Consider the following 15915-nt stretch of genomic DNA (forward strand, 5'->3'; position numbering starts at 1 on the left):
CACGCCACATCCAGCTACGCCCAGTTTAACCAGGAGATGACAATGTCCCCTAGCAAGGAAACATGCCGTTGTTGTTCAGTGAAATATGTAACCCCAAGCCAAACGCTCCCTGGCACAGTTTCTGAAGTTTATTCCTGTGTTCCAAGGGCGCTTTCATATTTTGATTTTGCAACACCTCCATGCCCCTCGAGCATCTAATAGGGGCCCTAATGTATTCAGCCCCTCTCCCTCAATATTGCACTCAGCCTAGAGCCGGACGGCCCCGGCCAATAAAACTGCTGAAGATGAAAAACGTCAGAAAATAGCCAAGTAGGAAGAAAATTAGAATTCCCCAGGTTCCGAGTTGATGTTGGAATGTGCCATTCGTTTCGCAGGGAGGCAAGTCCCTGGTGTGAATTAATTCGCAGGTCTTAAGTCACTTACCGGGCCTTCGGTGATGCACGGCCTCGGCATATAAGGCACAAAAAAGGGCTGGGCGCAGGCAGGGGACAGAGGCAAGAGAGGAAACCCGTGCGGGCAGCGGCTCCGGAACGCGCCCCCCTCCAGCCCGCGTGGTGCGCTCCGGGGCGGCGGGAGGGCGGGCGGTGAGGCAGGGCGCGTAGGGTGGTGGCGGCGCAGTCTGCACCATGGCGTACCCCGGGCACCCTGGCTCCGGCGGCGGCGGGTTCTACCAAAGCCAGGTAAGTGCTGCCCGCGCGGGACTGCGGCCCGGGCGCGACGCTTGGGTCCCGGGGACGCCGAGAGACCACACTTAGCGACTCTGCTGGGGCGGCTCCCCCGACACCTTCCGCCCCCGGCTTCTCCCTGCCCGCTGCCTCGCCCCAAGCCCAGGCCATTCAGGCTCTTTCTCTGGCTCCCTCCATCTCTCTGTTCCTTCTGCCTCCCCACGGGTGGCTACGCAAGGCCAAGGCACGGGTGGATTGCGACCCCAGAAGCCCACCCTGTGACTCTCGGACAGGCGGCGTGAAATTGTGCAAATTGGGTGTTGGCTTCCTCTCCCTCCCTCTGTGTTTCCCCTAAGAGCAACAGCCATTTTAACCTAGAATGGTCCACAGCTCTACCTCTCTCTTTAAAACAAGGTGAGGGGGAAAAAAAAAAACAACAGTCAAGGAAGGACCGCCAGAGTAAAAGTTCTCCGAGAAGAAAGTCGCCTAGCCTGGCTTCTGGGATGCGCGTTGTCGTGGAAACTGTTTCCAAGAATATTCCCTCGTGGCGAAATAGCCCAGCCGAGACACACCTTACCCTCTCTGGCAACACCTGTCTCAAAATGCTTTGAAAATACCATAAACACTATATAAAAAAAAAAAAAAAATTAAGCCCTGCTCATAAATTGTTGCCTGGGTTGCATTTACCTTAGTAACCTGCATGTTAATAGGGGTTTTTAAAGTTGCTTCACTTATGCAGATGTCACAGTCAGGACAATTCATTTTGGTCCAAGCCGCCAGTTTTTTTAAAATTAGACTGGAGTGAGAATGGAAGAAAGAGGTAGAGTGAGTGCAGTTAGAGTGTGCCCGGTGGTGGGGAGGTAAATGAAGTGAAGGGCAGGCCATTGCCTGGCTTTGCACAAAGACACTCGGTGGTGAAAAAATAAAACTTGTTTCAGGGATATGATGACGAATTTGTGTTTCCTGTTTTACAGTATGGAGGGGCTCCTGGAGGGCCTTCGTTTCCCGGACAAACTCAGGATCCGCTGTATGGTTACTTTGCTTCAGTAGCTGGACAGGTTAGCTTTTCTCTTTAATATTAGAGAATGGTTAGAGTCTACATTTGTATTAGCCTGTTACAGTGGCACAGAAAAACTACCTTTCCTCTGGAAAAAGAATCCCTTTGCTTTTGCAAAAGAAAAAAGAGAAAGAAGGAAACTTATAGTCACTTATTTCTGAGTTTTCAGAACAAATTAGGACAAAGTGTTACTGGTGTTTATATTAGTTCCATTCAGAACTAAACTTGTGATTGAATTAGTGTCAGCTTGAACAGAATAGGGGGTTATGAATATGTTTTAAGATCTGTAAGATAGATGTCTTTAGAACTGTGACTCGATTGTCAGGATTCAGGGTGGTTTCCAGAGAAGAAATTCCGTATCTGGTGAACATAAACCCCTGTTTGCACAACTGAAAGGCATGTACTAGTAATTCTATAGCCAGATATTAATGGACACTTTCTTTGGGTTAAATTTGACTGTTAATCAATTACCCCCTTAGGAAATAGGTATTTACAGTAAAAACCCACCAGCCTCAAAATAAGAAAATTACTACTCTACTATCAGGAAGTTAATCTTGTGAACAGTTTAGTTTCTGTTTGATGCAGATGCTGTTACTAGGTCAGATCTTCTATGTCCTTATTAAGTGTTGTGGCCTGTTGACCCAAAGAGAGGACGAAGATCTGCTCCCCAAGACCTTTTACTTCTCTACATTCTGAGTTATTTGACAGGTGCAGGTGGGGATTGAGAGGACATTTCCCTAGCTCACGTGGTCACTGTGTATGGTTAATATGCTGTTGGTATAACCCAGACATGTCCAGAGGGAATGTTTGCTCAGATGAATTCAGTTTAGCTTTGTTTTGATCAAAAGCTAGAAGTAACACAATCTTCATGTGAAAATGCCATAGAATATTATGGGATAAAAACCTAAGACCACCTTTTAGAATAGCACTCTAAGAAATGCAGTTTGAGAAATTGAGTGGAAAATTGAGTCTAAAACTGAAAGAGCCTCCCAGTAAGTATCTGCTTGATCTGTTAATGATCTGTATCTTTGAAACCACAAGACACAGCAAAGCTCAATATTCACTTTCTTAGATTGCCTGTGCCTCCATCCGTGTAAGTGACCCCACCTGCTTAGCTTTCAGCAGCCCTGGCCTGTATCAGCATAGCCGTCGTCTTTCAAACTGTTGATCCTTCTGCTCATTTAGCACTTATAATACCCATGGACTTAGGTGTTTTATTTTAAAACCCCTGAAAGTAACATATATCTAATTCTGACCTAGAATAGCCACTGGGAACTTAAGTAATTGGGGCCTGAAAAGAAACATTCACCCATTCACATCATAAGCAAAAGTGATCACAAAGGTCTCTTGTTCTGTCTCTCTCTCTCTGTTTGAACCAAGCTTTTTATTTACTCATGTCAGCTGTGTACCCCCCTCTTCCCTCTCTCCCCCAAAAGCTAGAAGGAGGTTTTCAAGATTTTTAAGCAACTACATTATTTTAAAATGCTTAACTTTGGCGTGTTCCTAGCTCAGAGTGAGGGAAGAATAGTTCAAGACAGAAACTGGTTTTATTCATTCATTAAAAAATATGTGTCATTTAAAAATCATGTATCAATAGAAAAAACTGAATTCACCTCAGTGTTTTAGTAAAAGAAGAACCTTATATTGAGAATGTTTATGCCCAACCTAATTGAGGAACTTAGAGGAAATGATGACAGATATTGCAAATACTAAAGTATTGGTGTAAGCAGCTTTCCGACTTTGTTAATTCTTGTGTAATAATTATTTAAAACAGAGTCTGAAATTGAACTCCCACTTAGCTATTAAATGTGTTTTTTTATGGCCTCAATTATCCACTTGTGGGAGAGGATGTAACAATTTGTCTATCTTTCAATGTGAAATTGTATTTGGAAGTAGGATGAGGAAAAGAATGCCTATTTTTGGAAGGCATTCCTTAAGAAGTCTCATGCATGATAATACTCATTTTCTTATTTTTATTCCTGCATTAAAGACTGAAAGTAAACAAAAAACTAGAAGGTACAAATTACTATTGTGATTCCTCTTCCTATTTTTTTCCCCCCAAAAGGATGGGCAAATCGATGCTGATGAATTGCAGAAATGCCTGACCGAGTCGGGCATTGCTGGAGGATACAAACGTAAGTTGACCCTCCCAAAGTTTCTCTGGTACTCTTGCATTTCATATGTTAGCTGTGCCTTGTGGTTACAGACTTCAAGGAAACTGAACTTTTCTGATCCAGTAACATGTAGAATTTCAGAAGCCAAACTCGGTGTATTATTTCAAAATGTGAATTTGAAAACAGGTCTTAAGAAATCAGTCCACACTACTTGCCAGTTAATTGGGGGTTTTTTTGGACTTGAGTTCCATGTGTCTGGAACCATTCGAGGCAGAGGCAGTTTATGTGGCCTCCACAGAGGACCAGTTAAGGTGCTGAAGTAAAATATGCCAGGTCAGGTGTCATTAATGATAGGCGTGTCGATGAAAGAATGTTCAGCCTGCAGAAAAGTTTCGTAAGAGTTTGTGTGAGCCAAAATTTTGAGGACATGTGCAGTAGCAAAGTCGCAACAGATTGAGAACATGTCCCGGAGATTGGCAATTTGGCAGCTTATTTTATACATTAGATTCAGAGGAGGAGATGTAAGGAGGGTTACATGAAACCATTGGTGGTAGATTAAGGGGGCAGGTAAAAGCAAAGCAGGGAAATCTCTGGGACTGGATAAAAAGTGAAATGGAGAGGACATACTTCTTTTACATTTATGGGTACAGGATAGTTCATAATTAACATTTACAGCACAGAGAGATGGTATTCGGGGAACGAGATAACAGTGAGAGGTTCTGTAGTCTGCTCTGCTCTGACCTCGTGCTTGTGCCTGCGGTTGTGCCTTCAAGGGGTCTAGGAAAGAAAATTACTCTGACATTTCAAAGGTATGTTATCCTAGATGCACAATAACAATGTAAGGTAAAGACTGACCTTTACTAAGGAAGTTAGATGATGGGAGTATCCGCCATGGCCTACCCAGTTAGGAATCCTGTGTGGTGGGTTACTTTTGGTCACTGAGCTTGTCAGGCCTGCCATGTGCCCCCCAGTAGCTTCTTAGGTTTATTACATAGCCCCTTTTTCATTCACACTGGCTAACATGTACTGCTTTTTGCTAAGAGCTTGCTTTGTGCCAAGCCTGGTGGCACTTAGGGCTTACAATGTCTGGCCCTGCGCACCTGGTGCCTGAGTGGCCTGCCCTGCACTCCTGGTTCTGAGCGGTTGGTCCTGTCCGCCACCCCTGGGCCTCAGAGAGCTAGTTCTGAACTTCCGGTCTCTGAGCTGCTGGCAACAGGAATGCTTGTCATGACATTCAGCAGCTCTTTCCTCCTTCCACTAAAGACAGTGTGTTTGGACTAAGTAGGGTACGCCCTTCCTAAGTCCTAAACTCTTTCCTAGTCTTCCCACCCCTCCCGCCGTCCTCACAGAATGGATGTGCTGCCTTGTAATTCAGCACTTATACCACCTTCCTGCCTTGTGAGCTCTCTGCCACGAGCTACAGACAAGACAGGGAACCACTGCAAAGATGCTGCATCCTGGCGGGCTTCTCATCACCCACGTTATCTTGACCATGACAGATACGCAGGGTTGAAAGGACTGTTTTGACTGAAGTGCTGTAGCTGCTGACTTCTTTGCCAGTTGTTGATTGAGGCAGGACAGAAAGAAGTGCCAACTTCCTAGTACACTCTGAACTAAAATGCTCCGACTACAATCCACACCCGAGAAGTATAGTGGCGGTTTTTGACCATTTGACTTGGTCTGTTTACTAGCTGGCTCTCTTTTTAAACTGTTTGCATTTTTGTTTTTATCATTCTTTGTTTTATGTGACTTCAGTATCCTATTAATATTTCCTTGTTGGGGGAATTAATATAAAAGAGGAACCTTTTGCATTTCTGTCATGTAATCTGGTCCTAAACAAAAGAAGCACTTTCTAGATTAGGAGATTTTTTATTATTATTGTAGGCAGTACATTGTTAATTGTTAACCTTAAGCAGTTGGGGCTAGTACACCAAGGTCTTCGAGCAGGGTTTATAAAACTGAGCTGTATCACAGTGTACACCATTATTCTATTCTCTTTCAGTAGAAGGTGTGGTAGATTTGAAAATCTGACTAACAAAGTGGGTTGTATACCTTGAAAAGCACTCCTTTTAAAAATTTCCTTTGAGAAAGCCTCATTATTGATGGCCTTTGGTCGTTGAGCTATAGAAAAGACAGTTCCTGAGTCATCAGGACCATGGGATTGAATTAATTTGCTTACTGTCATCTGGTGTTGGAGGCTGTAATGAACCACAAAGCCATCCTGCATGAGAGGTATCTGAGTGAGTTTTGCAATACAGGAATCATACACTAATGCGTCTTTTAAACCCAGCTTTCAAACCAAAATAGCACAGGTAGCGGGTGGGGGGAGATTCTCCACCTGCAGGCACCTTCTTAACCAGTTTAAAAGGAAGTAGTCACACCGAGAGGTGGACTTAATGCGGGCAGTTGCTCTAGTCTGTAAGACAGTAATTCAGCTCTTTTTTCCTTGAGTGTAGTTGTTCCTCTGTGGCACAGTTGAGAAATACAACAGGAGGTGGGGCTTTCCTGCTAGGTCTGTTACATTGTGGATTTCTACTAGAAGAAAAGATGTTTGAGGCATTCTAGTCAAACGAACAGGAAAAAGAGTAAAATTACAGCAAAGATTATTTTGAAATTATTTAAAATAGAATTAGCATTAATAAAAAACTATTTGTGGGGAAAAAATACAAGTAGAATTGAGCAAGCGTCCTCACCCAAACTTACTAGACATCAGAATTCTAGTTCATTAGAACTGTCTGGAATGGTGAATTTTCTGTTTGTTCACTGCCCGTCTCATTCCCTGCCTTTTAAATCCTCACAAAAAATCGACCAGATTTCTTTTCTTCCTGACACACAGCTCTAACCTGTCAACTCCCTCCCTCTAAAAATCTGAGTAGCTCCTTGGTGCCTACAAAACAAAAGCTAAACAGCTTAGTGGGAACTTAAGATCCTCTGTAATGCAGCCTCATTAGAAGGTACTTCCTCCCACTTCCTTTGCCTGCCCTGGACTTTGCTTCTCGTTGCTTATGCTGGCCCCTCGCTCCACTTGGCTGTCACCAGATGTCTCCCATCTTTCTATCTCTCACGGCTTGGCTTAAGTGCTACTTCTTCTATGAAGTCTTTCCTTGCTAGGAAGGAACCTCTCCTCAGCACCTCCTGGTACTTTTGGTGCCTGTTATGGTTTGCCACTCTCTCTCTTGACTAGAGTTTTATGTGCACAACTTGTCTTTTCCTTAGATTGTTGCCTAGGGCAGAGTCCAGTTTCGTACTTTTATCTCCATTTTTCTTCATATACGGAGCCTGGCACGTAATGAGTATGTAGTAATAGGCATTTGTCAGTTCATGAGTATGGAAGATCTTCTAAAATGGAAAAATCATAGCCTTATATTCTGATTGGTGTTTTGACTTAAGATTGGTATTTGACTTAAGGGATTATCCTTTACTTGTAAGTATCAGTAAAAGATTTTATTTAAAAACCATAACCACTTTAGAGTCTTTGAGCTTTCTTCAGAGGGATGAGAGAATTCCGTCTCATCCATTCACTCACTTGTCCAGCCAACACATTTTTAACGGACACCCACCATTTGCCACGTGCTAGGGTGTGCCACCACAAACAATGCTTGTGGGACACTGAAAAGCGCTGAGATAAGTGAAGTACAGAGGCTGTGGCATCATCTCTGTGAGGGGCACATAACCCAGACAGAGGTCAGGAAAGTTTTCTTTGCAGAACTGATATCTAAACTGAGAAGAAGTAAAAGTCGAGCAGAAATCAGACAGAAGTGAGTGGGATAGGGACGTTGTGTTCTAGGCACATAAAACAGCATGTTCAAAGGACGCAGAGATGAAAAGGCATGGTTCAGTGAGAAATTCATCATGAAGATGGTGTGTTGGGGTTGAATGAAGAGTAGGAAACGGGCTGCCCTGGGAAGGTACGTGTATGACCTTATGTGCCAATTACGGTGTTTGGACTTCATCCTGGGAGCAGTGCAACACCTCTACTGGGTTTTATATAAAAGACTGTGTACTATCCTGGCTGTGAGAGAAAGAGCAAATTGGGGGACATGAGTGTGGGGTACATGGAGAGTCAGGGATAAGTGTGAGGTGGCCACTGGAGTCTTACAGCTGAGAGAAGTGCTCACTAAACCGAGGAAGTGACAGTGGAAATGAATGGAGCCTAAAGCTGTCTAGAAGTGTAGGAAAGTGTTGCCTCCTCTCACCTCAGAGAATTTTATCTGTGGATCAGGTGGAGATTGAAGGACCAAAATAGAAAGAGTCCTAAATCTTTTATTTCAGGTTCCAAAATATGCCAAACACAGGAATCTGTTAAAAGTGGAAAACCTGTAGTTTGTGCTGTTTGGAGACATTACAGTCATAAGAGTTAGGTCAGTTGTGTTTTAAATTCAGTTTGGTTAGAGATAAAAACAAAGCTGGTAAGAGCTGTAAAAAAATGTTAGTTCTGTGTACATGCTCACAAACTTGCAGAATTTATGCTAGCTTTGCCTGTGATCTTGTCACTTCTGCCTTCTAATCTTACAGTTTCTTTGTACCTAGATAGTATTTCCTTAAAGTCGTTGGTTCCCATTAACACAATGTAAGATGCAAGGAATCCTTATTAATTTGCTAATGCTCAGGTAGATTATCAATAGGCCATTAGCCAATAAGTGTATTCTATTTGGATGTCTGAAAATGGATAGAAATGCCCTCTGAACACCCTCAAACTGGAAGTAAACTAGAAGGCTTCTGAACAATGGCTGTCGCTAAATCGGTCACTGGGTCTTACTCCAGAGCACACTCATATAACACAATTCTAGTCAGTGTATTTATCTGGTTTCATATAAAAGTTTATTATATATGAAAAGAGGTCATAGCTATTTGAGGTAGGAGTTTACTATGCAGGGCCTGACATTAGAGGAAAAAGGAAAAAAAAATGACTAGACAAAAAACTAGCAAACCAGCTATTTGTATTCAATTATGAGTAGCTACAAGCACCCTGACCTTCCCACTTACCATGGTGGATATAATACATTGTGATTCATTATGGTGAATTGAACTCACTATGTTACAGTTTCAAAGATGAAACAGTATATAATATTTTTTAAAGAGTATATTATGGAAAACTTTAGGCCTATCCAAGAATAGAGATAATTATACATTGAATTTCTATGTCCTCCTCACTCAGCTTCAACAGTTGTCAATGTATTGCTATTCTTGTTTCATCTATAACCCTGCCTGTTTTCTTTTGGAGAAAATTCCAGATACCTTATTAACATTCATTTCACCTACAAACAACTTCAGTGTATACTTTTTTAAAAGATAAGGATGCCTTCCTTTTTCCCAACTTCAAAACCATAATCACACCTAAAAATATTAACAGTATCATGCAATACTTTTTTAAAAAATTTGTATAATGTTGTTAAAATCAAACTTGTGTTCTAGAAGGAATCATATCTGGAAGAAAAATGTACTTCAAAGCTCCACATAATTTAGTTCCACATAAATTGAGTAACGCATAAAAAGTGTATAAATAATCACATTCCTAATTAATTTGAATGTATCTAATGTAATGTGAATTTTTGAAATTGTATTAATATGAACTTTTCTTGATTTGATAGCTTTTAACCTGGAGACTTGTCGGCTTATGGTTTCAATGCTGGATGTATCCTTTACCTGGATTATTGTCTAGAGTATTTTTTCTTAACAAACACTTTCTTCTTAAAGGAATTCATCTAAGAATTAATACCCACTAAGTACAGAGTGACACATGACCACAAAGAAGTTTTCTGAAATCATTGGCTTTGAAGATGGAGTTTGGCGTAAAAAAGGAAGGAAACTTTAAGCAGAATGTTGGTTATTCGAGAATTCAAGGAAGCATCCGAGAAGACGAGTATAGAAATGCAAGCGGTCCGGGAAGCTTTTGTGCTTTAATGGTGACTGCCCTGTGTGACTCACACCTGAACTTCAGGCAGTGGGCTCTCCCGGTCTTTAATTACAGCTCAGAGAGATCTGTCGGGCACAGTGGGATTTTTCACAGCATGATCATTGGACTCAGTTGAGCTCGTTCTGACCCTACTGTGCCTTCCATCTCAGCTCATTTTCAAAAGTGAAAACCCCGGTTCTGGGAGGGCTTATCTGGGGAGTGGTAGGGCCAAAACGCACCCCAGGACACAAAGTAAGCAGCATCGCTTGGGACACCCACAAAGTGCAGCCCAGTTCCAGTAACAAGGCTGCATTTCACATGTGGCTCAGCATGGCCATGTTACTTCCTTGTAATCACATCACGTAGATTGTCTTTTTCACCACAAAGTATATACTTAGAGCTTTTTCTCCATAGGCCCTTTTTAGTGTATCATTAGAGCGTCTTTTTATTATGTCATACCAAAAAGAGCGCCTGACATTTTTAACCTTCTTAGCAAAAAGAACATTAAATTTCCTTATCCTTGATCTTTGATTTAATCACTAGAAAATGTTGCTCCCCCCAAAAAAGAAAATATATTCCAGTCCTTAATTACAGTTCAGAGAGATCTGTCAGGCACAATGGGTTTCAGTGAATTTAAGGAACTGTGGTCTGTACTGAATGGCTGGAGACAACACTTCATCAGTTTTGACAGCGATAGAAGTGGAACAGTGGATCCTCAAGAACTGCAGAAGGCCCTGACAACAATGGGTGGGTATGGCCAACTCCAACTTCATTGGTAGAAGTAATTTTATTATTTTTTTTATTTCTAAAACTACCGTGTTTCCTCGAAAATAAGACCTAGCCGGATCAGCTCTAATGCGTCTTTTGGAGCTAAAAATAATATAAGATCCGGTATTATATTATACCGGGTATTATATTATATTATATTATATTATATTATATTACAAATAATATTAGACCAGGTCTTATATTAAAATAAGACCGAAAAAAAAATTAAAAAAATAAATAAAATAAAATAAGACCGGGTCATATTAATTTTTGCTCCAAAAGACGCATTAGAGCTGATGGTCCGGCTAGGTCTTATTTTCGAGGAAACACGGTAAGTGCTACATGAAGCCAGTTTCTATTTTCTATAAGTAGTGTGTACTCATAATTAAAATGAGTACTCTCAGTCTTAAAAAATTATGCTTGCTTACTTTTAATGGTCTCTTTGTAATCCTTTAACTTTTTTTTTTTGCTGGATGATTTTTCTTCCCTCAGGATTTCGGTTGAGTCCCCAGGCCGTGAATTCAATTGCAAAACGATACAGCACCAATGGAAAGATCACCTTCGATGACTACATAGCCTGTTGCGTCAAACTGCGAGCTCTAACAGGTGTGTTCTTTGAGATGGTGTCATCTCCACAGGCCAAGAAACCACAGTTTTTATAACATTTCACTTCTCAGTGTTTCTGAACTTTTACTGTCCCACTCTCCTTTTGTTCCCCAAACTTCACTGGCTTTTTAACATTGCTATTAAGCATATCTAGCAGAATAATTCTTTTTGTTCAGAAATATTTGCAGATTAGTAAGTCATTTGGCATTAAACTAATCCTAACTAAATTTAACTGAAATGTTCCAGAACATAAGAAACTATTTTTTGGATCAGAATATGAGCAATAGTCTGTGATTTCTCCCTAGTATGGGAAACATTTGAAAAGAATGTAATTACTCATTTGTAGCTCTTTCCTAACTCCTCCTTTTGGAGGTTTAAAATGATGTCATCTGTTTCAGGTGTATTTCTTAAATGAGGAGATATTAATAATCCCCACTTTTCTATTCCCTCCATTCTTTCTCTTTCTTTTGTATATCTTTTCTTACTCCATTCCTCCCTTTTCTTTTTACTCTTTTTAATATCTAGCTTTATAATTTTTTTGTATCCTAACAAAATTTGAGGGCAGTTTTTTGGTTGTTTTTTTTTTAATGTAAGTAAATCCCTTTCAATAGGACAGAACTGAAATAGGTGGAATATTTTATTACAGCCTATTTGTCATATTAGGGACTCTATCCATCTATTCCTTAATTAAACAATATCTATGTTCTTAAGAAGTTTGATATTCTTGCTTTCATCACCAGTAAGTAATGGCCTCAGAAGTCAGAGCTTCTGCTGATTTTTGGGATAAGGTGTTTTCTTCCAGGTCCACACTGAAAAAGACAACTGGCCAACTTCCCCACATTGTATTACTTTGCTGCATGTTAAATCTATTCCTATTCATATAGCTGGCTTCTTTGCTTTGGTCTATTCTTTATGTTGTCTGCTTATACAATGTAAATGTCACTGCAGTTTGAACCCAATGCCAAAACAATTAATTATTGTGAGTTCAGATAAGATGTTTAAAAAAAAACACGTAAATTTCACTGGTGTTTTTTTTTACAGACAACTTTCGAAGACGGGATACTGCTCAGCAAGGTGTTGTGAATTTCCCATATGATGATGTAAGTCTCGGTAAATTCAGAAGTGAATAAATAAAATGTACACCAAATGGACATCCCTTTTAGTTAGCTGTTAAGAGCACCTTAAGGATGCCAGAGGGCAATCAAGGCTTAAGTGATCACAAGGCTCAAAATGATCAAAATGTATTGGTTTCATTTATTATTCCTCTTATCCATGGACCACTGTTTGCTTTGCATTGTAAGACCTGGGTGAAAGCCCCGCTTGTCCCCCTCTTTAGCGGGGTCCCTCAGGCAGGTTTCTTCATTGCTCTGAGACTGAGGAAAGAGGAAATACTAATAATGCCTTCTCCCCTAGGCTGTTGTGAGATTTCAGTCAGAAATGTCCTTGAAAAACACCGTGCAGATGTTCCGTCTGCTTTTGCCTTCATTTGAACAATTCATCTCAGACATTGAGAAGTAATTTTAACAGCTCAAAGCTGTGCTTGGCACACTCATGCTCTTCATTGAGCACATCAGGCCCAAACTGAAGTCATAATTCACAACAATGTATTTAATAGGCCATGTAACAGCTGTGAAGGTAACCAAGTGCCATCTTTGATGACAGTAGTTGGATATACTTAAAGGTAGGGAGATGTTTGGTTGTTTCCATTTTTTGTTCAGCCATTGATAAATTACTTTTAGAATGTAAATCACTGTGATAACTGAATATTCTAAAATGTTTCTCCATTACAAAATACCAAGATACACATGTATTCAGTTTAGCAGTTGCCATAGTTATGAATACAAAGACTTGTGTAATAAATATGGTTATTTCTCCTTAAAGATGTGTTATCTTCAGTGTGCAGCTTCTCAGGTGACAGTCAGCTACTGTTTCCATAGAGGTGGCCTGCGAAGTGGAAAGTGCACAGGCCTTGGACTCAAATGGGGCCACTTAAGAGAGAGCTAAACATCTTGATCCTTAGCCTCCTTTTCCCTGAAATAGGGATAATTAGCTTGACTTTGCAGGAATGCTGCAAGGATTAGCATACACAGTTCCTCACTGGTGCTGGAAAAATGAAAAAGAAAATTGATAGAAAAAGCAGTCCAGTGAGGTGTGTTTAGTGGTGAAGCAAGCAGACATTGCATAGCCTGTACTGATGCTACTAAATTGGGGTTTCTGAATTGCAGAAGAGCCAAATAGTCTGTTTCTGTGCATGCTACACTTTAATTAAGTGGATTCTAAGGGAATAAACTGTTTAAAGGAGCTCTGTTAGAGTAATGGGGTAATCCTGTGCAGTTCACATGTCCCCACGTGATATAGCCATATAAACTCAACTGTTACTGGTATTTCAATAGGTACCTTTGACCATGCCCATTTCTAGAGTCTTCGATATTATTTGGAATTTAAAGTTGTCCATTAAGCTTCTTACCCTATAAAAAGCTTTGATGTGGGAAACCCACTGGATTTTATATTAGACTGCTTCCCTCAAAAAAATGAACTTTTCCATATGTCATGTACTCTTATTTTATAAAGGATTTTTAAATTCATGATTTGAATTAGAATACCAAAATGTCAGCTGCCTAAACTAAGCTAGGATGTGTTAAGTGTTAAGAGATCTGCAGTGTAACGCTGACCTTCCTCTCTTTCAGTTCATTCAGTGTGTGATGAGTGTTTAAATCAAGAGGAAGCTGTACGGACGTCATTGACCTTCCAGCTGGAGTTCTTTTTTGCTTTTACTCCTTGCCTTCAGTAATGTGTAAACTTACATCCCTACTTTTCCTTAAGAACTATTGTAAAGGTTTATTACTTTATGTACATCTGAAGTTTTCTCTTAGTTTAGGTAATAAATTCTTTGGAATTTTATAAATAGAAGATGAAGTCTGTTCCATCATTTAGAACTTTCCTTGAGCCATTGTCATGTGCCTTATTTTCTTGCTAAACCTCTTATGCAAATTTAAGTGTGCAGAATGTTTAAGATACGTTCTGTACTTATCACTGTAGGATATTAAAACCTTGTCATCAGACTACAGCTGTTGTCATCCCTCTCCTAGAAGGGCTTTTTCATGGTATGGAGTGTTCTTAGTACGTAAAACTGTGTAGACCTACTTGGATACAAAAAAAACACCCCATGGTAATCCATGTCAGGGTTCCTTAGTGGAGACTTAGTGCGGCCTTTAAGGCTCATAGGGGTTTTGATGGCTGTATGAATGGACAGGGACCATAAGTGATGATTTTTGCCTCTTGAAAACCTATTGAATAATTTGAATGGCAAATACCATTCTGTCACCATGATTCTCTTTGTCATCATCAATGTTAACTATACTTAAAAACCTTGTACATTATGAGCTTAACTATGTAAAAAAGAAAATTGACAGAAAAGACAAAGGGAATATATGAAAATATTAACTATGGTTATTTTTGACTAATAGGATTCTGGGTGATTTTAATTTCCTTCGTAGGTTTCAGGATTTTCCAATTTTTCTATAAAGACGTTAATTTTTTAAATACTAACACTTCCCATTTTGATATGCCATGTATTTACATTTACATTAAAAAAAAATAATATACACAGCAAAAGGACCAGAAAGAGTTTACCAGTAACTGCTCATGTGACTGCCACTGGGAGTCAGGGTATGAATTTGAGTTCATTTTGTTCCTATTTTCCGCATGTTCTCTGATAAGCAAGTATTAACATTTATACTGGAAGCCCCCCCCCCCTTTTTTTAAACCATGTACTTTTAAGTAAGATCTGGTTACTAATCCTGGCTGTGCCTCTTACTAAATATATGGTTTGATTATTTTAGATAAACTCAGAGCCTCAGTTTCCCCATCTTCGAAAAGCAGGTATTGTTATCTTGGGGGGGGGGTAGATTTGAATATGAAAAAATATGTTGGTGTAATAAGCACCAATAATGTTTCTGTTTCTTAAATGTAAAGCTGGCTTGGTTTTGCTCTTTTGTGCAAGAAAGCTTAACAGATAAAATAATGAAATTGGTCTATTTTTTTCCCCTGCCAGCAGAATACCTAATTTTAGGGTACAATGTGAGAGCTACTATTCTGATAATCAATTAGATGTCAACCAATGCAAATAAAACACTTCTACGCATCTTCAGCCTCATTTCACTATTTTTTCAAATATTGCTAAAATATATTCATTTTATAAATATTTATTCAACCCTAACTTACATATTTATGTCAAGTAGTCACACCTGGGCTACATATTAGAATGTGAAGCAGCCTACTTTGTATCACGAGGTTATATTCCAGATGTGTTGTCTGTGAGGCCACAAACCTTGGCTTGAGCCTGAGCTGTCCAGAAAAGGGCCATCGAGGGCTCAGAACCAGGAGGCAGGGAACTCTCCCCGAGTCACAGCTCCTGCTGTTTGCTCCAAACTCACCAGGATCCTCTTAGGAAGTGATAGTTTAAGGAAAGGATCATTTCCTGAATAACTAGAACATGGTAAGGAAGAAGGTCTTTGCTGACCCAAGCTTATGGGCCATGTTTGGACTATCCTCCTGTTTTGATGAGTCCCATGCTGCATGAACCATGGTTCTGAATTTGTTTTTCATTAAATGCTCAAGTATTACAAAACGATGTCTCTGGAAATAATCCAATTTTAATTATTGAAACCTTGTAGCATGTCATCTTATCTCTTCCACTTTCTACTTTCACTCTTTCTGAAAGCATGGAGCGTCATCTTTAGTTTGTCCCTGCAGTTAGAAAGTTTCCTTCCTCTTGACAGATTTAACGTATCCATCCCCTTTCTTCAA

General features: G+C 40.1%; 1 protein-coding gene across 1 annotated transcript; it reads left to right on the forward strand.

Annotated features, from left to right (window-relative positions):
- Positions 1-340: 340 nt before the first annotated feature.
- On the forward strand, positions 341-15250 carry SRI (sorcin). Its single transcript, XM_019716376.3, has 8 exons — positions 341-680; positions 1640-1723; positions 3788-3857; positions 9428-9471; positions 10332-10479; positions 10993-11106; positions 12148-12206; positions 13794-15250. Exons 1-8 carry the CDS (start codon positions 627-629, stop codon positions 13818-13820), a joined length of 600 nt encoding a protein of 199 aa, XP_019571935.1. The 5' UTR covers positions 341-626; the 3' UTR covers positions 13821-15250.
- The last annotated feature ends 665 nt before the right edge of the window (positions 15251-15915 follow it).

Source organism: Rhinolophus sinicus, chromosome 4, assembly GCF_057876585.1.
Source record: "Rhinolophus sinicus isolate RSI-liver-muscle chromosome 4, RSI-T2T, whole genome shotgun sequence".
Lineage (NCBI taxonomy): Eukaryota > Metazoa > Chordata > Mammalia > Chiroptera > Rhinolophidae > Rhinolophus > Rhinolophus sinicus.